The sequence below is a fragment of the Leptodactylus fuscus genome, chromosome 5 (genome assembly GCF_031893055.1).
Source record: "Leptodactylus fuscus isolate aLepFus1 chromosome 5, aLepFus1.hap2, whole genome shotgun sequence".
Classification (NCBI taxonomy): domain Eukaryota; kingdom Metazoa; phylum Chordata; class Amphibia; order Anura; family Leptodactylidae; genus Leptodactylus; species Leptodactylus fuscus.
In genome coordinates, this window is record NC_134269.1 from 65,371,495 (window position 1) to 65,393,645 (window position 22,151).

Here is a 22,151-nt window from a genome sequence, read left to right on the forward strand (position 1 = left end):
TTCTAGAAATACCAAATTACAATTGATTTGTCAGATTGAAATTCAGGAACTGCTGCTTTCAGAGACAAAAACATGTATCTTTTCAAGGGTTAATTTCATCCAGAACTTAACAAAAATTTTATGATCAAGTTGGGTATATGTAATAGAAACACATAGTCTCCTGAACCTTTCTTCTCGTCTTATAGGAGAACCAGTCCAGTTCTACAGTGTGTTGGTCAAGTAGTATAAAGAGTATGTCTCCAGGTCGTAGTAAGATAAATTATCCTATTCTGTGTTTTACAGTGAAGCCCAGACTGACAATGACTATTGACACCAACGTGAACAGCACCATCCTACACCTGGCAGATAATGCCCGTTCATGGAGAGCTGGCGATACCATTGTGGTGACCAGTACAGACTATAGCATGTACCAAGCAGAAGAGTTCAGAGTACTTCCCTGCAGGGCCTGTGCCCCCAACCAGGTCAAAGTAGAAGGTAAGGAAACTCTTTATAGGTATTGTCTTAACATTGGTCATTAGTCAGTAGATATTTATCTGCCCTATACATATGAGCCAATATGTCATTTCTAATTCTGAACCTCAACCCCCTCTTCACCCACAAACACCTCCACAATCATCCTACAATTCAGCAAGATCTCAGAGTCTTTACATTATCAAAGTACAGCATAGTGCTAGAGTGTGCAAACTCGTGGGCCTCATGCAGCCCTGGTATACAATAAAGTCTATGCATGCCACAGTATATCTCTTATGGGAAGTTTTCCATAGGTAAAATTGTTCTCAACATAAAAAATATTTCAAAGTTCATGGCTTGCATTCTCCTGGAGCCATTCTTGGAAATATTGTTCCCACACGAGCACAGATTCTCAGGCTATGGCTATAAGTGAATCACTATAGTATAGTTTGCAACAAGTACAAGAAATATCCTAAGCAGTGGAAAACCATATAAATGGTTGGACCAGATCATTCTAGTACAGCCAGCGCTAGTATCTGAAGTTCAGAGGGCAATGGCTGTATTATAGCTCTTGCATATTTGCTTCATACAATTACGTTATGAATGCTTGCATGCATCCCTTTATATTATCAGTGATAGAATAAGAGAATCACATAACTCATCAATAAGGGTACTGGAGTACTAGAGGAAGGAAACTGAGGTACTGTAAAGGTAAGCTCTGGAGACTAGTAGTATCCTTTCTGAATCACTTTGGGATTCGGTTGTGGATGAACCTTTGGGGATTCGGGATGGAGTTGGCTTTATGGGTATGCAGTTGTGGCATGATGTATTGCATATCCTTGTGCCTTCTGCATGTCCTTTTGTGTTTTCTCTTACTGTGGTTTACAGTCCATTTCTGCAGGACTGGACAGTTTGAGAACTGAGATTGTCTTTATCAGGATGGATGCCCCAACTACCTAGAGTGCCAGTAGTAATTAACTTGGACTTTTGTCCTAATGGGGCAGGTTGGGATATACTTTTTATTGGGTTGAATTGATAATGTATGCTTTGTATATCCTATAAACTAAGGGCTCAGAGTTTGATGATTTTACTACAATGGGAAATGGTAACTGAGCCAATGTATAATAGTTTTTGATATTTTAATGGCTGACTGATCTCTGTGATTTCCTTGCATTGATAAGATCAGTTAGGCTTTCCCTGTCTGACAGCTGCATGGTGTTTGTTGCTAGCAGATGTATTGTTGTTTATCACCATGTCCAAGTCTCATTGCATTTCTGATGATTTCCTGAAGAACGATGGGGAGACCTGATAAGTAGTGGAACATTCCTCTGCATTTACTACGTCACTTTTATCTTCTGTATCTAGACTGCAGGGGGTATTGGCTTTTGTGGAAAGTTGTATCAGGATAATTGTATCCACCCGATGTGACTTGGAATGGCTTGCCAAGGGAAAGGTTGGATGTTTTTCAAAGAAAATAAAGGCGGTCAGGAAAGTGTAACAGAGAGGGGATAAAAAGCAAGCAGTGCTGCGAAAGGCAGGGTTCAGCCAGAGGGGCATAACGTTCAGTATGTGAGAGGTCAGGGTGCAGGGTCCTTACATTCTATATATAGCATCATTTTAACTAGACTTTATATATAGGTTATATTTTATATTCTATGTATCATCTAGCTATCTATACCATAATTAGCAAACACCTAAAACCAGAAATGAAAAATAATAATGTAATTATAACATCTATTTCTGTCAGAAATATGTCATATGTCATATAACATATATGTATAATCTTTTTCTAAAACTTTGCATGGTGCTGTTGCTCAGTTATTCCATATATATATATATATATATATATATATATATATATATATATTCATATATTCAGATTTTAATGTGGATTTTCCACTTATAAATCCTGATTGTGTGCATTTAGCCTTTTCAAATGAAAAAGATATTTATGGCGTATTCACAGGATATTCCATAAAAGTCTGAAAAATGCAACTATCTATAAAATAAGCTACCACCCCTCACTATCCACGCAACGTTCCATTCCCATGCTCTTACCAGACCACAGTTTGACTGACAATGAAGTCTTTTAAGGTCATGCTTTATGGAAACAGCATGGTTCTGAGCTACGCAGTTTCCGATAACTCCCATTAAAGTGAATGGGAGTAACAAATGCAATGTAGAGCAATGAGCTATGCTGTTTCTGTAACTCCCATTCACTTCTTCTTCTGGTTATGACTTCTGGTAAAATTAATGATGTAGTCAATGGTTGAGTGCATTGTTCATTACACATTACTATGCCCTGTACTACAGGGATGAAGAATAAGAAATATTACCAGATTTGGGTTTTGATCATATATTTCTGGGAGGAATAACAGAGGAATGGCACAACATAAGTTCTAAGCAAAATTGTTATTTTGTGTGGATTACAAGCATTTACTAAAGTAGACATGTCAGGAAAGTGACACATCCTCTATAAAATTGTGATTTATCTAATTTTAAAGAAAAAACATGATGTATAGGTAGTTTACTTTCAGATCAGGCACCGCTAATCCACAGTGGCAGGTCAGGTTTAGCAGAAGAGTAATATGTTTATATATTTGGTCTGGTTCCCCTTTCCTTTCTCTAAAGGGATGGAAACTTATACATATGTGACAGCTACAAAGAGGCTTTTCAGTATACGAGCAGCTTGTATTTCACTATACTGCGAATCAGTCATACAGCTAATCCTGCTACTTTCTAAACATCTGTATCTTCCCGTTTGACGCTCATTTTGTCTGATTTATAGTACATATATACAGACCTGCTGTACTGTCTGCTTTAATCTGATAAGTATGATCTTTTGCTGGTGGGGACTACATGTCAAGACACTTCAGCGGCCGTTGCCTCACTTGCACATGACATTGTTTTTTCCTGGGGCAAAACTCATCATTTTATAGGAATTCCATATACACTGTGAAATGTGAGCTCACAATGTTAGAAGTTTGGACCATCTGCAAGCAAGCAAAAAATGACAAGCTAGATTTTTCAGGGACAGCATATAATATATGTTCTTAGGGACTAGAGAATCTGTAGATATAGAACCATGTCAAACAGTAGATCACATCTACTTACATATGATGGCGCTATACAAATAATCATAATAAATAAATACTATATAAATACTTCATATGTGATCTTGATATTGGACTGCTTTCGTGCTGGTCTCAACACAGAATAGGGAAAACTGTATGTACATTAATAGGTTAGTGATATACCAGCCTAGTGAATCCTTATTGGGGAATCATATAGCGACTAGTGAGTTTGGACCAGTGTTATTAGTAACAGGGTTTGTGATAGGTGTGTGTGTGGTTCCCACTTTACAAGGTGCCAAAACAATACAGAGGCTAATAATACATCAGGCACGTAGCACACACAGGCTGCTATATACTGTTAATACTACAAACATACAATGCACCATGTCAGTCACACTATAATACTTACCTGCCTTCTTTTATAGAAGGGACATACACATATATACCGCATCCTGGTTTTGTAATCATTGAGTCCCACCACTGTTTTACCAAAGCCCACAAATTATATATTTATAATACTGTATATACATTATATGATATACGCCCCATTGTTCTACTCCTGGTCCTTGATGAAATAAGCCTGCACAAGAATAAAATGACATTTTAAACCCCCCTTCCTTAAACCTTAAGCTTCTGCGCCTGACTCTTCCCCGTTGGAGTCCTGAAGACTACCCAAAATTAGGCTGAGTTTACACAGGGTTTTTTGGTCCAGAACCTGAGGATCCGGTCCAAAATACGAGTAGCTCCGTCTGGATGCCGGTGCAGTATACTGGCATCCAGTCTCGCACTCCGCTCCGGATTAGGCCCAAATGAATGGGCCTAGTCCGGAGGAAGGAGTGTCTTCAGGCGGAATCGCAAGGCAAAACGGCCTGAAGAATGAGCAAGTCTGTTCTTTTTTCCAGGAGCCGGAAAAAACAAACGGCTCCCGGAAAAAAGAACTGTCCGGCTCCCATTGATTTCAGTGGGAGACGTCTTTTTGGTCAGGATTTTGAGGCGGATACGGCCTCAAAATCCTGACCAAAATACCCCGTGTGAACTCAGCCTAAGTATGACTTTGTATAGGTTACAACACTCTTTTGGCCATTTCTTACTACTAGGCTAGGAAAAAAGAAGGTAAATTGACTATAGTAACAAGTGAATGCAAGCTCAGACTACACAGGATTTCTTTGTAGTCTGTTACCATAGAGACACATAGGTTTGCCTACGAGCTGTATACATGAAATAGTTTTTTTTTTTTTTTTAATTAACACTATTTGCAGAGTTGCTTTATGTTTTTCTTAGATTTAGTGGAGCAGTAAAAAATAGTTGCAAAAATATAAATAGTCTTTGATGCTCCCATCGTCCATGTAGTAGTATAAATAATGAATGAGCTTGTAAACTGCAAACTTACCAAGAACTTATTCACTTTCCAAGCCAAAAACATTGCTTTATCTCAGTGCTGGCCATTGCTGTGAGTTTACTGATCCCTAGCAGTCTGCGCTGTTGAGGCAGGTTCTAACAAAGAAAGATGTCAGCAGCCAAGCTTTTCATGTCAAGGCTTCGTAATGCATGTTCTATCTTTAGTCCTAATCCTCCCACGATTTTTTGAAAAATGTTTTCAATGACAAACAGAAACCGCTGTATAATCTCAGCGAGACAGATGTGGTGTGTGTTGTACTATTCTTTACTTTGTCATGTAGGAGAATTGCAAACAAATGGTTATGCAATGCCATGCTGAAATAAGAGCAGCGTATAGAGATTTAGCTGGATTTAAACATCTGGCTTACGGCTTTTGTGTTTTTCAGTAGGTCATAGGGAACTGATATGAAAATAAAAAAATTATATTAAGGTGAAATCAATCATATTTGGTATCAAAATAATGATATATTTGTATTCATTTAGCAATGGCATATTCTGTAGCACCTTACAAATCATAGCTCATGTCCAGACTAAGTGAGACATTACAGAGTAATACATTCATCATCAATTTATACATTAGGAATTTGGGCCCTGCTCACAAGAGCTTACTATCTACAAGGTGGAAGGAGATGACATAATTTACTTAAAGAGGACCTTTCAGGTCCTCAGGCACATGTGGTTTTATATATCGCACTGCCGGCTTTCTCATTATGTGCCCTGAGTGAAGAGCTATCTGTAAATGCACCGAGAGCTCTTCACTGTCAGAGTGGCGTTGCTGACAGTCTAACTGGGAGCGCCCCTCCTGACAGTACTGTGTGTAGCGCTATATTGTGAGGGAGTGTTCCTTACCTCCCGACCATGATGTTGAGCGGTGAGGAACGCAAACCCCGTCCCACCCAGTACTAGTTTATGGAAGAATACTATCAGGAGAGGGGCATTCCTCACCACTCAGCATCATGGCAGGGCAGTAAGGAACGCACCCTCACAGTATAGCGCTACACACAGTACTGTCAGGAGGGGCGTTCCCAGTTAGACTGTCAGCAACGCCATTCTGACAGTGAAGAACTATCAGTAAATGCACCGATAGCTCTTCATTCAGGGAACTTAACAGGAAAGCCAACAGTGCACTGAATTCAGCGCACTGTCGGCTTCCTATCGGAGTATTAAACCATGTGTGCCCGAGGACGTGATAGGTCCTCTTTAAACAGTGGTAAAGACATTTTTATGAACTAAAAACATCAATAAATAAAACTGTATGAGCTGACCCCAGCCGGTGTCTTTGTGTGAAGATCCTCAGTTATATTTGATGAAGGCATCAATTTGGGATAGGGGAAGGGTCAACAGAGGAGCATTAGTTTGAAGTGGGTAACTGTAGAAGTGTTAGTTTAAGGAAGTGTGATAGGTTTGCCTAAACAAATTTGTTTAAAGGGTATGCTTAAAACTGTGGAAGCTGACTGTTAATCTGGGGTAGGACATTCCAGAGAACTTGAGCAACTCAGGAGAAGTCTTGGAGCTATAGGTTCTGATTATAGAGGCTGATAGTCATTGGTAGGGTGATAGACAGAGATGATATTGATGTCTCTTGGCCAACACACTATCGTCAGAAATTAATGTTCTTTAAGTGAATGTCTTTCTATTTTTTTTCTTTAGATCCAATACTCTAAAATAACTTGTTTCATAACCTATTCAACATTTCTGAACTTCTTTCACTAGACACGGAGTTGAGTAAATTCTGGCTCCAGAGCTTGGTACATGCATACATATTTATCACTGAGTTGAATGTATAAATCGGCGTGTAAATTCTCCCTAGCAGTGATTGTAGGCAGTCCGAATATTATTGAAGTCACCCTTTGGTTGTCTGGGGGAATTTTCTATAACATAGACAATGTATAGTGAAACTACCCGGTGACCTCCTTTTGTCCTTTTGTTGTGGATTTGCCAGTTTTCGTTCCCCTCTCCATTCACCATAATGGCTGCCTATCTTCTCAGACTATCCTATGCACACTATGCTTTGGTGGTCTGAGACATCATAACCAGTAAATCAAGGTGAGTATGTATGAATTTAGATCTCCATATACTAGATGACCTGATGACAGATGTAAGGTGCTATTTTTCAGATGATATAGACATGTTGCATTTTGAGACTGATATTTTAATAGGGTAATATTAAAAAAACATTAGCCATATTCAGAAGAATGTTGCCCAAGATTCCGCTCCAGCAATGAGTTAACCTTGTGCCATTGCACTTTTTATGTTTCCAGTTTTCTATTTATCGTTGCAAACATCTGTTAGAATATCACAAAAACTAAATTTAGTTTGACCTGGCTCAATTCTTTATTGCACACATGAAGCAAAAGCTTTGGCACCTCTTGTAACCCATCTCCACGCTCCATAACATCATATTCAATCACTTGTCACTTAGTAATAAAAAACTTTGAAGAATAATATTTGTAATTATGTTATAAAAAGCCTGCGTGGGTTTATGAAATCTTTAGGCCATGAGTCAGGACCTGGATTACCAAAAACAAATCTAATCCACTGCTAATTGCCGCTCCGACCTCTCTGGCAACGTATCGGCAGCTCTTCATCATAATGGGACACTTAGTAGCGCAGAATACATGGAAGACTATTACAGATGTGTTGTTCTAACACAAGGGCCGGAGTAATGTGATATTAAGTGGTCACTCACTCGAGTTGAATAAACAGGTTTGAGAAGTAAAGTGGAGAATGGAAATATATTCTAGAAGTATTGCATCTTATTCTATAAATTATTCGTATTAAAATGAGAAACACATTATATCAATGATGTATTTGCTCATGTAATAATGCAAATAGAGAGTGTCTGTTGATAAGACATCATCTATTGTCAGTAGTGGATGTAATGATGGGTCAGTGGTGTTACCTGTAAATGTATTTATTTTTTTGTCTTGTCTGGGATGTAAATGATGTGACTGCTGCAAAGGAAACCCCTACATAGCCACATAGTTAGATAGTAGATGAGGTTGGATGAAGACATCAGTCCATCAAGTCCAACCTATAACCCTACAATCCCCTACAGTGCTGATCAAGGGGCAAGTGTTTATTATTTGGTTTAATGGCCAGAGTGAAAATTGCAGGATATAGTATTTTTATTTTACTATAGATAGTGACATGGAAAACGTAAAAACAAAAAAATAATAAAATTCATAAAAAATATGTTTAATATAAAATATAATTTCTGTTGCTACATTCCCTTTAAACTTGCCGTACGTATTAAGTCGACAAACGGCTAATTTACATGAGGGCCTCTCAACTCTCCTCCAATGGTAGATATGTGACAGAAGAGAAATCTTGCCCTAGGATTTCACCTGTCAATGCTTCTGTTCATAGTAAGATAAGCTGAAGCCATAGTCCTATGGCAGCCCCTTTCTCACCTCTTCCCATTCAACTTTATCAACTCTAGAGTGCTGATAAACAGATACATCCTGGACCCTGTATACATTACACATGTCCCCCCACCCCAAATGTACTTTCTCAATGTTGCACTTTCATGGCAAGAACATTTTGTCTTATATAAACATGACTCTTAAACACTTGCTGACTCCTTGCACAAATTCCTCAACATATCCTCCCCAGCTTTATTTATATAACTTAAAATAATATAGTGTTACTTCAGTATAAGATTAGATTTGTTTTTTATCTTAACACACCACAGAGGGTGGATAAGGAAGGGCTTGGTACAACTGGATGTTATTGAAATAGATAATGAACGTGTATGATGTCGCCTTTTCATGAGAGCAGCACTATCTGGAAACCTAACCCATTTACAACAATATATTCACTTTTTATTAAAGACGGATGAACTTTGATGTGTTAATCTTTGGCAGCTTTTAAACAAAAATTCCCATAATACTATGCTAGCTAAGTTCAGTAGGGATGAATAGTCTGAAGGGACGGGATGCATGTCCAAGGAGATACAGAACAACAGCAGAAGAAAGATGAATTACTTTACACCCTTTACAACAATAAAATGATATAGGAGGACACCCACTGATTATTATTATTATTATTATTATTATTATTAATAATAATAGGGGCAACTTGGTGGCTCAGTGGTTAGCACTGCAGCCTTGCAACGCTGGAGTCTTGGGTTTGAATCCTGCCAAGGACAACATCTGCAAGGAGTTTGTATGTTCTCCCCATGTTTGCGTAGATTTCCTCCCAAACACATACTGATAGGGGAAAAAAATGTGCGTTGTGAACCCTATATGGGGCTCACAATCTACATACTAATAATAATAATAATAATAATTATAATAATAATACATTTTATTTATATAGCGCCAATATATTCTGCAGCACTTTACAAATTGATCAGCAATTTGTTATGTTCTAAATATTTTTCGTGGCATAACCCCTTTGCTGCTTATCACATATTTTAAGAAAAGCTTTAATCTTTCACTTTAGGTGTGGGATGTATACTACTTAGATGCCTATAGAGAAATCCCACATGTTTGGGTATCCAAATACTCCTTTGTGTCTCTACACCAGCGCCGCACCTCCCATTAGGCGACCTGAAGCGACCGCTTCAGGCGGCGCCATGACAGGGCCCCAGGGAGCAGCCTCCCCTCATGCTCAGGCAGAGAGCAGGTCCTCTCCCTGCCTGTTCTCTGCCTGCGAACGCCGCTATGCCCCGCCCCCTTCGCTTCACCCCACCCCCTTCTCCCGGGGGGGGGGGGGCTTTCTGTCGTTCACCTTGGGCGGTGAAAAGGGCAGGTTCACACCTGCTCTACACTAGCCCCAATTCCCTACACGAGAGCTTGGAGAATGAAGAAGAGAATATATCTCAGAGAGACAACCTGTCTGAATGTGTAATAAATGTATACATCCTCTTAGAGATGCATTAAATTGATCTTATCTAGTAATTTATGTTACCCTACAAGAAAATAAAATAAGATGAGAAGCTGAGCTCAGTGATTTGTAGGCTTTTGTGATTTGGAGTTGGGTTTCTGAGTAAATATTAGGGTCCATTCACACTGAGGAATTTGGTGTGGAATATCAGCACTGAAAAAAAGTCTCCCATTGACTTCAATTAGTTGCTTTTTTTGCAAGTAGAACAAGGAAATCATTGAAGTCAATGGGAGGGTTTTTTTTCAGCGCTGAAATTCCACACCAAATTCCTCACCATTTTCCTCCATGTGAATGGACCCTTATTAGAGTAAATCCTGACAGGACTCTTATTAGAGACAGTGAGAGTCCTGCTTGCCCCGCCCACTCATAGTGTATTGATACAGGGTGAGCTGTCAATCATCCTGCGTGGGAGGGGCAATCAGGACTCTCACTGACTCTTGTAAGAGTCCTGTCAAGGGGCACAACTCCCTTCCTCTATCATATCCTACTCTCAGTCAGAGAACAGAAATCTTCTGAAAGTTTGCTTCGATTTAACTTCTTAACTCTTTACTCTTTTCTGGATCACTCCGCTCATATTGAGTATTGTTGAAGTGAATTTCCAGAGCTGGATAATATAGTGATGGACTTGTCAAAACAATGATAAACTTTCCACCATATTTTTACATGTTTTTGTAATTTTACTTTTCTCTTTAATCAATGTACGACTCTTTCTTGTTCTACCTCTGATTTTTCCTTACTAACTCAGTTCAACCCTGGCAGGAAGAATGGTGGAAACTCTCCGCTCCTGGTATTGTTAGTACTGGCGTGTGTTTTTTCAGGCTCTAAATTAAAGGCATTCCTTTTTTTTTAAATAGATCATTAAAAGGTTTTTTTTTTTTTGTTTTAGAATTAAATGTTCCAAAATATCTTTAGCATTGTTGGTTGAGCCAAGTCTGCCGAGCTAGTTTATATATAGACATCGCACTGTGCATGTTTGGCATTTTTGCGAGTGATTACAGCTTAGCATGACCTGCATTATGATTAAATGAAAAGCATACAAGTGGGACGGTCGCTCTGTTCAGCTTCACTAACAGACAACAGATTGCATGCAAGGAAACAAAGAATACGTTTTTCTATCTTAAATTCTTCCTGGAGTAATATTGTCAGTGAAGCTATGGTTAATTCTCACCGGAATTCATTTTAGATGAAATGTGATAGACAAACCATATGTCTAAATATATAGAGACACATGCAGAAAGTTGCAATCTGTATCTAAACAGGGATCGTTAGAGACTGGAAAACTGATTTGGTATATGTACAAATATATCTACATCAAATCCATTTTCCTGGCGTGTCTATCTGCTTGGCCCAATAAGTAAATAGTCACTGTCACTTTTACAAATAAGAAATTTTGTAATATTTCATAGAAAAATACTTCTTTCTCCTCTTATCAGACTGTTTCTGTTTCCCCCTTTCCCTGATAAAATGACTTTCACTCTGAAATATCTGCTGTATCTGTATCAGTCGAAGATCATTAGCATATGAATAAAAACTGACTTATTCAAAAACTACTCAGGCGATTTACATACAAAAGGTAGGTGTGAAATAGCCTTTCTAAAGGCTATGCTAGGACTTTTCCCAATGATAGAGCCCTTTAACTAAAAATTTGAAGCTTACCATGGCTTAGAACTCTAGCATCTCTCTGATGTGTGTTTTTTTTTTTTTTTTTTTTTTTTTTTTTTTTTTTTACTTCTCTGGGTGCCACTCATCATTGACTAGGTCATTGCCTACTCAGCATATCTGAAAATTGAGAGAGGGTCAGAGACTCATGTATACTCATGTAAAAAAAAAAAAAAAGGGTAGAAAATGTCATAAAAATTTGCCAGTACCGCACCCATATCACAGGTTCTAGCCCCACCCCTGGCAACATAACTCTGTTTCACCTACCTAAATATTACCGTAATGGAAAAGGAAAACTATTTTAAAAATGTTATCGTTTTGAGCTTAAAAAGAAAAGTGAAGAAATGTGAAAAACAGACACATTTCCCCTCCTTTTCCTGGCTATAAAAATGAAGAAAAAGCATATAAAAATAATTCCCCATGTATCACTGTCAGTAGATGCAACAATTATTTGAATAATATGAATGAAAAAAATGTTATTGACCTCAAATGTGCATGTACAAAAAAATAAAAAGAAAAGAAAAAATGTCTGGTCCTGAATTGGTTAAATAGTTGGAGGAACCACAGATATTTAGTAACATGTATTCCATTGTGATAAATGGTGACTCCTTTCTTGTGTGTATATAATACATCCATGGCGGTGCCATTGTACTTCCCTGGAGTTTGCATGTAAAGCGCCATGTAATTCCGTGTTGCATCTGCCTCTCATTGAGAAGTTATGCTTCATGTCCAATTAGACTTCGGATTTCTGTGTCAAGCTGGTGAAGAAAGGGACGCCAGTTGAATGAAATGTTAATTACTTTGGCATCAGAGACTGTATAAATATAAGATCTTGGCAGGCTGGAAATCTTCTGCCACTACCCAGTAACTATTTCTCCAGAAATGCCTTGTAGATATGTAGCCTCCACCTCCTGACATGAATATCAGATTAGAATCATTCGGGTGCAGAATCTAGGTCATTGATAGAAAACTGCGCCTGACCAATTCTTAGAAAAATAGGGGACAAACCTTATTTTTACAGCATATATATTCCAGACATTTATTCCCAAGTCTAGACATTTATATACCATAGATATATGTGGCAAGTCACATCCTGGGACTGTTTAATCCATTGATTAAATAAAGAATAAATGCACAGGATTTCCCTATAATATTATATGTATAATAAATGTAATATATCTTATCTTATTGCTGACATGTTGATAGAATTCTTGATCTTCATAGGATCTATTTTGCAGTTAGCTAGTCTAAGGTACTTCATTGTCATATGCGTTGAATGGTTTACCATTGTTCAATTGAGGATTTTACTATTTGTAATAAAAGGTGCACAGTATGTTGAGCAGAGAGTCTAGACATTTATATCTTCCCCAGACATGACCGGGAAGACATTGCACGCAACCAGGCTGAGAATGTTGCACCTTATAATCCTCTAATTCTAGTGGACAATGGAATTTTATGATGGAATTTTAGTGGGAAAGAGCAAAACCGGGACCATATGTGATGTGCAGCTTCAAAGCTGGTAGAGAAATGAAGTGGCGAGACAAGTCTTGATGTCCTTGCCTGCCGTGTCTTTATACATTGATCATAGTTACACATTTTCTGGTATCTCTTCCATAGGATTTTTCCTTGTAAGCATATCCACCAACGTCTAGAATTGAGTATCTTCCACAATTTCTTTTAGAGATGGATGTAATCCTGTGGGTTCTGTGGATTTTCTATTAATATAATGTCACTAATCACCCCAATTACAGAATCCTATTGGTGATCTTAAGTTCTAACTAGAGTAGAAATCTTTCATAATAATAGATACAAACTTGTCATGACATGAATTTATATCTTGGGCTACAATATGGGGCAAGGGTTTTTGGGGCCTTGATGGCCATGGCAGAATTTTACCTTTTAGGATTAGATACAGTCATAGCTTATTACTCCTGATCTACGGGGGATCTTTCATTATAGTGTTCAAGCAGCATAAAAGTGTCCTCATGTAATGAACAATATCTGATCCCGCCCCATTCATTGTGGGACATTACAAATACATGAGAATTCTGGGATAATTTGTGCCAAAAACTGTAACATGATTTCCATCACATTTATTAAGCGTATTACTCACTTTTTTAGATTAATTTACGACTAGTGCCTTCATGGGAAAGGGATGTTCTAAGTAGGTTAGGTCCACATTGCTCCACCATGCACCAAACTTTTGGCCCAATATTTGATCCCAGTATTTGCTATAAGGAGAATTTAAATTCACATACATAGTTTGAAATAATGTATTATATTCATTTATATATCGTCTACACAATCTGCAGTGCTTTACAGATGTTGGTAACACCCATAATGGTCCATGTGTCCATTGGGGCTCACAATCTAAATTCCAAATTAGCCTATCGGTAGAATTATTTCTATAGGGAACTTACACACCAACTTACTTGTTTGCACAGTGATACATCTTATTGGAATGTGTTAAAGAGAATGCCGAGCTAGAAGTTAATATTAGACCATCTGTTGTTATTGGATCTACAAGGGGATTCTGTTAGCTAAATTACAAGAATGTTTTCGCCAATTCGGAGGTGAGAAGAATTCTGTAGAAGAAACTCATGATTTTTTTTTTCTTTTTTAAGTAATGGAAATTCCTTTTTTATTTTTCAGGACAAGCTAAGTATCTCCATATTGGCGAGGAGATGGATGGGGTTGATATGAGAGCAGAAGTTGGTCTTCTTAGTAGGAATATTGTCGTTTTTGGAGAAATGGAGGAACATTGTTACAACGCTGCTGTGTGTAAATTCTTTGACTTTGATACTTTTGGAGGCCATATTAAGGTATGTCATTAACAAATGCTTATTACTTAAGCAATGGAACTAATATATCAGAAAATAAATATGACATTATATACCTTTTGAGCTATAGATAATGTGTAAATGATGGCTTCTCTTGTTTATTTCAGGTTGGGCAAGGCTTCAGAGCAGTTCATTTAGAGGGCATGGAACTAAAACATATGGGACAACAATCAATGGGGCATTACCCTATTCACTTCCATACGGCTGGTGATGTGGACGAAAAGGGAGGTTATTACCCTCCCACTTATGTAAAGGATATTGCCATCCATCATGCATTTTCTCGTTGTGTTACTGTTCATGGCACCAATGGTTTGCTGGTAGGTATCTTCAGTGTACTGATCAAAAATGAGCAAACTAAAAATAAATCAATGTAAGAGAAATAATGGCCAATGAGCCCAATATACTGAGTGTCTAGCTGAAGGGGAGCTGAGGTGCAATTGTGCTGCACAGGGCCATCTGCTTTTGGCTCCAGACACTGTGCATAAATCAGCCAGTCCATGTGAGTGTTGGGTGTTGTACACCCTCCTATTTGAAGAATATACCAACATTATAAAGTCTTCACCATCAGACTAACAAGCACTTGTTAGTCAGCAAGCAATATTATTTATGGTGTTAATTTAATATAATAGCATAACCGATACTGCCAGATGTCTCTATGAGGTAGCCAAAGAAACCCTGCATGCCACATTTCTCTAGTCCATTAAGTGGTGATGGCGGATTCATTAAACAAGTTCAAAGAGGGCCTGGATGCCTTCCTTGAGGAGAAAAATATAACAGGTTATGGACTTTAGATTTTAAGGACACGTTGATCCAGGAATTTTATACTGACTGGCAGATTGGAGTCGGGAAGGAATTTTTCCCCCTATAATGGGGCAATTGGCATGAGCCGCATGGGTTTTTTTGCCTTCCCCTGGATCAACACTGTAGGGATTGTAGGGTTATAGGTTGGACTTTATGGACTGATGTCTTTATCTAACCTCATCTACTATGTAACTATGTAACTATTATGGACCTAGGACCATTCAGTGTACAACTATAGTCATTATGGTAGCATTACTATCTAGTTCATGGACGTCAGAATTAAAAAATGTATATTAATCAATTCACTTTCTTTGGGTTCTCATTGAAAATATGGAGTGGGAACGCCTGGTATATGTGAAATGAAGGTACAATTGCCTGTAGTTTAGGGTTCTTTCTGTTTGTTTACTAGTAAGTGCCAAGTATGGTCTATTAGAAATTCTAGTAATCATTGTTCTTCTTTAAGGTAAAGGACATTGTTGGTTATGACACTCTCGGACATTGCTTTTTCACGGAAGATGGCCCAGAGGAACGTAATACATTTGACCACTGTCTAGGTCTTCTGGTTAAAGCTGGGACTTTACTACCTTCAGACAGAGATAATAAAATGTGCAAGACTATAACCGAAGGCTCCTATCCTGGATATATCGCAAAACCCAGACAGGACTGCAAGTAAGTACACCGCATTGGGTGAAATACATCTACTGGTTACTGATATGTAATCTACATTAATAACAATTCACTAATTACTTCAGAGAACTTTCTAGAATATTAATTTCAAGAGTTATTTAAGGATAGATGTACAAATCTGCTGTCAGTGTACAGCAGATCCACACTTGCCCTATCCCTATTGTCGCTCAATGGGGCGTATCCTTGGTTTCGCAAAAAAATGGCGCTAAAAATCACCCAGAAATTTTCCATTGCACGTGAACATGGTTGGTATACCCCATTTACATGCATGGTATGTGGATTGTTGTTGGATTTGATACAAATTTGGAGCAGTAGCCTTGGCAAAATCCATGTCAAATCCAACATATGTGAATAGACGCTTACAGCAATACACATGGATGGTGTTGTAAAAACCCCTCCACATGCAGAGGAAATAAAAAATGTGATTGATTTTAAAATCCATAATCGCTCATTATATTGTGGACATACCATAGATTTTCATTGCAGATTTAATCTCTTCAATCAATATGGATGAAATGCACAGTGAATATGCAGTAATAATAATAATAATAATTAATAATAATAATTTGCTTGGCTACTTACTTATAGGGTATATTAACCCTTATTGTTTTTGTGCTGTTTAAAATACCATTAAAGGGGTTTTCCAGGCTAAAAATATTGATGACTTATCCATAGGATAAGAGGATGGGTCATAAATACCACATCAGTGAAGGTCCAATACCTGACACCCCCACGAAGCAACTGTTCTGAGCAACTCATACACAGAGAATGGAGCAGGAAGCAGACAGCTTTGTTCTCTGCATTGTGGACAGATCAGGCATTGCAGATCAGTTCCTATTCATTTGAATGTGCACTATGAAGCCATGGCAAAGAACTGAGCTGTCTGCTTTCTGTTCCATTCTCTGTATATCAGCTACCTAGACATACATTTTTGGCCCAGAAAACACCTGTAGGCTAAGGTCCCAAGTTGTAGAAATGCAGTATTTTTTGTTGCAGATTTTGTTGCATTTTTTTTTTTTTAGCAAAAGTCTTAAGTGGATTAAACAAAAGGGAAACTTCCTTCATATTTTACATTCCTTTTCAAGCCACTCCTGACTTTGGCTCAGAAAACCGCTGCAAAAAAAACGCAGCGTTTCCGCAATGTGGGGCCTTAGCCTTAAGCTCATTCTAAAGAAGTTCAACAACAACAGAAAAAACCCTTTGTACAGGCGTAAGCAGAACGCTTATTTTCCACTTATGTTTTGTGTTTGCCTTCAGTGCTGTTTCCACCTTCTGGATCGCCAATCCCAATAACAACCTCATCAACTGCTCAGCAGCTGGCTCCGAAGTAAGTATAAGAGTCTTAGCCTAGCTTAATCACACTACAGAAGCAAAGTCCGACATAAATTAGTGGTCCATCTGGAATAGTTTATATGTTACCTTCCATTTGGAATCCACTACAAGCTCCCGCTGAGTGTGGTTCACTGAAGCATACTGAATAATTAAAGGCTCTATTAACCTTTCTAATTCTCACCTTGATGTTCTGGCCAGGACAGATCTGCTTTATGACCATTGAGCAGATATAAATGGTTTACATAGCTTTAAAAGACATAAAAACATAAAATATCCCAAGCACCATAATCCCACACATTCTTTGTATTAAATCCATACCGCTGGAGAATCATAGCAGAAAGTCGTTTAATGTTTTATTATAGAATTCATAGAATAATATAATTTTCTTAAATAATAGAAGTAATAATGATATATTTTATATTGCTCGGCTAAAAACATTATGATTTCCTTTCCAGGAAACTGGATTTTGGTTTATATTTCATCATGTACCTACTGGGCCTTCTGAGGGACTGTATGCACCAGGAAAATCTGAACACACTCCCTTAGGAAAATTCCACAATAATCGTGCACACTCCAACTACAGGGTGAGTCAAACATGGCAAATACAGGAAACATATATCAAGGCAATGCAGTTTAATGTGAATCTGTCATCTAAATATGGTGCCTTATCTAAGGGCAGTATATTATGGGGGCAGATCTGTCAAAATCTTGTTTTTGTAAGTCTGCTGTATTCATGAGCAGAGCTCTCCCTCCACCTCTCTCCATCTATCATGCCCTTTCAAAGATGATTGATAGGGGGCGGCAGAGAGGGGCAAGAAGTATTTATGATTGCTCCTATTAATGGGAATAATATTTTTGTGCTGTTTTAACTAATAGGAGGGTACATCAGTCCCTGGAACATACTGCTTATGCTCCATCCTAAACTGTGTTTTGATTTTATAGTATTATAGAATAGTAATATAGTATTAGTATTATAGTAGTATAGATTAAAGTGGTATTCTCATCTCAAGGATCCTATCTATACTGCTAGATTATGTGAATTGCTTTCACAATGATGCTTTGTTTGCCTGCTACAGTGGGGCAAAAAAGTATTTAGTCAGTCACCAATAGTGCAAGTTCCACCACTTAAAAAGATGAGAGGCGTCTGTAATTTGCATCATAGGTAGACCTCAACTATGAGAGACAAAATGAGAAAACAAATCCAGAAAATCACAATGTCTGATTTTGTAAGAATTTATTTGCAAATTATGGTGGAAAATAAGTATTTGGTCACCTACAAACAATCAAGATTTCTGGCTCTCCCAGACCTGTAACTTCTTCTTTAAGAGTCTCCTCTGTCCTCCACTCATTACCTGTAGTAATGGCACCTGTTTAAACTTGTTATCAGTATAAAAAGACACCTGTGCACACCCTCAAACAGTCAGACTCCAAACTCCACTATGGTGAAGACCAAAGAGCTGTCAAAGGACACCAGAAACAAAATTGTAGCCCTGCACCAGGCTGGGAAGACTGAATCTGCAATAGGCAACCAGCTTGGATTGAAGAAATCAACTGTGGGAGCAATAATTAGAAAATGGAAGACATACAAGACCACTGATAATCTCCCTCGATCTGGGGCTTCACGCAAATCTCACCCCGAGAGGTCAAAATGATCACAAGAACGGTGAGAAAAAATCCCAGAACCATGCGGGGGGACCTAGTGAATGAACTGCAGAGAGCTGGGACCAATGTAACAAAGCCTACCATCAGTAACACACTACGCCTCCAGGGACTCAGATCCTACAGTGCCAGACGTGTCCCACTGCTTAAGCCAGTACATGTCCGGGCCCGTCTGAAGTTTGCTGGAGAGCATTTGGATGATCCAGAAGAGTATTGGGAGAATGTCCTATGGTCTGATGAAACCAAACTGGAACTGTTTGGTAGAAACACAACTTTTCGTGTTTGGAGGAAAAAGAATACTGAGTTGCATCCATCAAACACCATACCTACTGTAAATTATGGGGGTGGAAACATCATGCTTTGGGGCTGTTTCTCTGCAAAGGGGCCAGGACGACTGATTCGGGTACATGAAAGAATGAATGGGGCCATGTATCATGAGATTTTGAGTGCAAACCTCCTTCCATCAGCAAGGGCATTGAAGATGAAACGTGGCTGGGTCTTTCAACATGACAATGATCCAAAGCACACCGCCAGGGCAACGAAGGAGTGGCTTTGTAAGAAGCATTTCAAGGTCCTGGAGTGGCCTAGCCAGTCTCCAGATCTCAACCCTATAGAAAACCTTTGGAGGGAGTCGAAAGTCCGTGTTGCCAAGCGACAGCCCCAAAACATCACTGCTCTAGAGGAGATCTGCATGGAGGAATGGGCCAACATACCAACAACAGTGTGTGCCAACCTTGTGAAGACTTACAGAAAACGTTTGACCTCTGTCATTGCCAACAAAGGATATATAACAAAGTATTGAGATGAAATTTTGTTACTGACCAAATACTTATTTTCCACCATAATTTGCAAATAAATTCTTACAAAATCAGACAATGTGATTTTCTGGATTTGTTTTCTCATTTTGTCTCTCATAGTTGAGGTCTACCTATGATGTAAATTACAGACGCCTCTCATCTTTTTAAGTGGTGGAACTTGCACGATTGGTGACTGACTAAATACTTTTTTGCCCCACTGTATGTGAAATTATTGCCCCATTGATTACACATTGTTTCCATGGAGCTGTCTAATGCAGGCAGGACAATCAGTTCAGCTAAGTGCAGTCTCCTGATAGAGCCCTGTCTGTCTGTGATTTAGCTGTGTAAACATAAAGATAACACTAGGTCCATTTTCTACAGAAGCATGATACGATACAAACATGTATAATGTAATATACATTTACTATGCATATTATTTAATCTTCATTTATATTAGATTTATTTTAATCATAATAAATAATCTCTAATGGTAAAGCCAAGTAATACTTCATAGTGTCCTGTTTAGCAAGCTGGGGGGAGGCGGCTTTGTCTGTTTGATGAAGAATATAGGAAGTGAGACAAAGCTGCGGAAACTAGGCGATGGGAAAACCCCTTTAACAAAATACTCTTGGCATAGCCATAATTTAGATCTGTCTGGTCCATTCTGGACATTATATTGTCTCTGTATTATTACGTATAGTTACTTGATTTGTAAATAATCTTCTATGTCCTTAGCATCTCTCACATGTCTCATCTGTGTATCCAGGCAGGAATGATCATCGACAACGGTGTCAAAACAACTGAAGCCAATGACAAAGATAAGAGACCAATCCTTACACTGGTTGGAGCACGGTAATTGTTTGTGTTAATTTCTTACATCCCAAAAATAAGAGTTCAATGTCAGTAAAATATTTTTTGCTTTAAGAAAATATTTCCTGTGTTCAATAAGAAAGTGGATACTGCATATATAGAACACTCAATAAGCACAATATACATTTGCTTTACTCTCATCATAACTGCTCCTACAATGTTACCTCTTTATTATTTAGGGTCCATTTATATATGACTGATATATATCATTTATATATGATTTGGCATTGTTTCCCACTGGCTTGGTAATCCCAGATCAAAAAATGTTGACTGCAACAATTTTTGATATGTTGCCCATAAAAGTTCTCTCCGGTCAAGTGTACCTTCAGTACTTCACTCAGATCATCTCAGTGAAAGTCAAATCATGTCTATAGCTGCCAAGAAAAGTTATGTCTCAGAAGAGATACTTCTAATCTGCATTGTACAATCCACTCCAGATTATATTAAACTACTAGTTGCTAATAACTTTGCTAGGACCTGATGGACCAGTCTAAGACTCTCCATGAGAATTAAGCCATAGAATTTTAATGTTAATATAGCTACAAGCAGAATTTATATTTATTGATCTCTAACATGGTTCATAAAACCCTTCCTAAAAATTAGACAGTGCCATACAGCTTTAAGGTGAGCTTAGGTGGTTTGTGGCAGGGCCAGAATTTGGCCAAGATCAGGACTTAGAAGGATTTTCCCATTACAGGGTTCCACCTTCCCTCCTGTCTCTTCTGCTGTCTGCTTCCTAGTTTTCAGATCAGGGTCTCAACTACTCTGTGCTTGTTGTAAATGGGGCAGTTATGTCTAGATTTACATACAGAGATAACAGTGGTACTGTTCAAGGCATTCTTCAAGCCCATATCAGGGCTCAGCTTTGGAGTTGCAGAGAAAGAGAAGGGAATATAGGTGGCTGGACACACGGACACACGGACTGAGACGTCAGTCTGTGCAGGGAGGTAGTCTGAAACCTAAGCATCAAGCTGTAAGCACTGTGGAGGAAAGCGCTTTCCTGTGGCAGACAGCCTGTTCTTCTGTGCGCGATCCATTGCAATTTTGCTTCATTTTCCCATTGGATGAGCGGGCTTTCCAGTAGTGGCGGCAGAGGTACTCCGATACCTTCATACTTCTTGGCTACAGTCAACACTGACTTTCCATATCAGCATTAAGAGCCTGAAGAAGGTCTGTTCTAGACCGAAAACGTTTGCTCCACCACGTTCTACCAATAAACACACTTTGGTTGGCATACAACTGTGTGATGTTACTGGATTGTTACACCTAATTCAGATAATATATCAGATAATATCAGAAAATAGCAATAATTGACCAGTGTAACTAGGCCTTCATAGTATGAGGCACGTACATAGGCAGAACACAACAATGAAATGAATGAGAATTTGTCATGAGACTCATGCTGCCTGACAGGGAGAGTCCTATGAATGAAGCTGGTGGGGAGCGGCCCAGATGACTCTTCTATATATTCCCAAATTCTTTTTAAAGTATGCTTTCTCCGAAATGTTGGTTATAATAAGGTGGTCTATAGGGATTGTAGGCACCCCGCCGTTCATACAGTCCAGATGGATTTGCTTTAGGCCTGAAGATCATCAAATACTTTAAAATAGTTTTTAACTTATACTTTCTACTTCTTACTACTGTATTCTTATATCTTTATATTTCTTTTATCTGCTATCTTAATCCATGCCTTC

The 22,151-nt window shown here is 38.4% G+C and overlaps 1 protein-coding gene across 3 annotated transcripts in view; it reads left to right on the plus strand.

Moving 5' to 3' along the window:
• Positions 1-22,151, plus strand: part of CEMIP (cell migration inducing hyaluronidase 1) — an 88,853-nt gene that overhangs the window by 50,657 nt on the left and 16,045 nt on the right. For all 3 annotated transcript variants that reach the window (XM_075273302.1, XM_075273303.1, XM_075273304.1), the window contains exons 11-17: positions 283-474; positions 14,124-14,293; positions 14,419-14,628; positions 15,576-15,781; positions 17,057-17,126; positions 17,587-17,715; positions 20,354-20,439. In XM_075273302.1, coding sequence (XP_075129403.1) covers positions 283-474; positions 14,124-14,293; positions 14,419-14,628; positions 15,576-15,781; positions 17,057-17,126; positions 17,587-17,715; positions 20,354-20,439 — 1,063 coding nt within the window. The remainder of the gene's footprint in view (positions 1-282; positions 475-14,123; positions 14,294-14,418; positions 14,629-15,575; positions 15,782-17,056; positions 17,127-17,586; positions 17,716-20,353; positions 20,440-22,151) is intronic.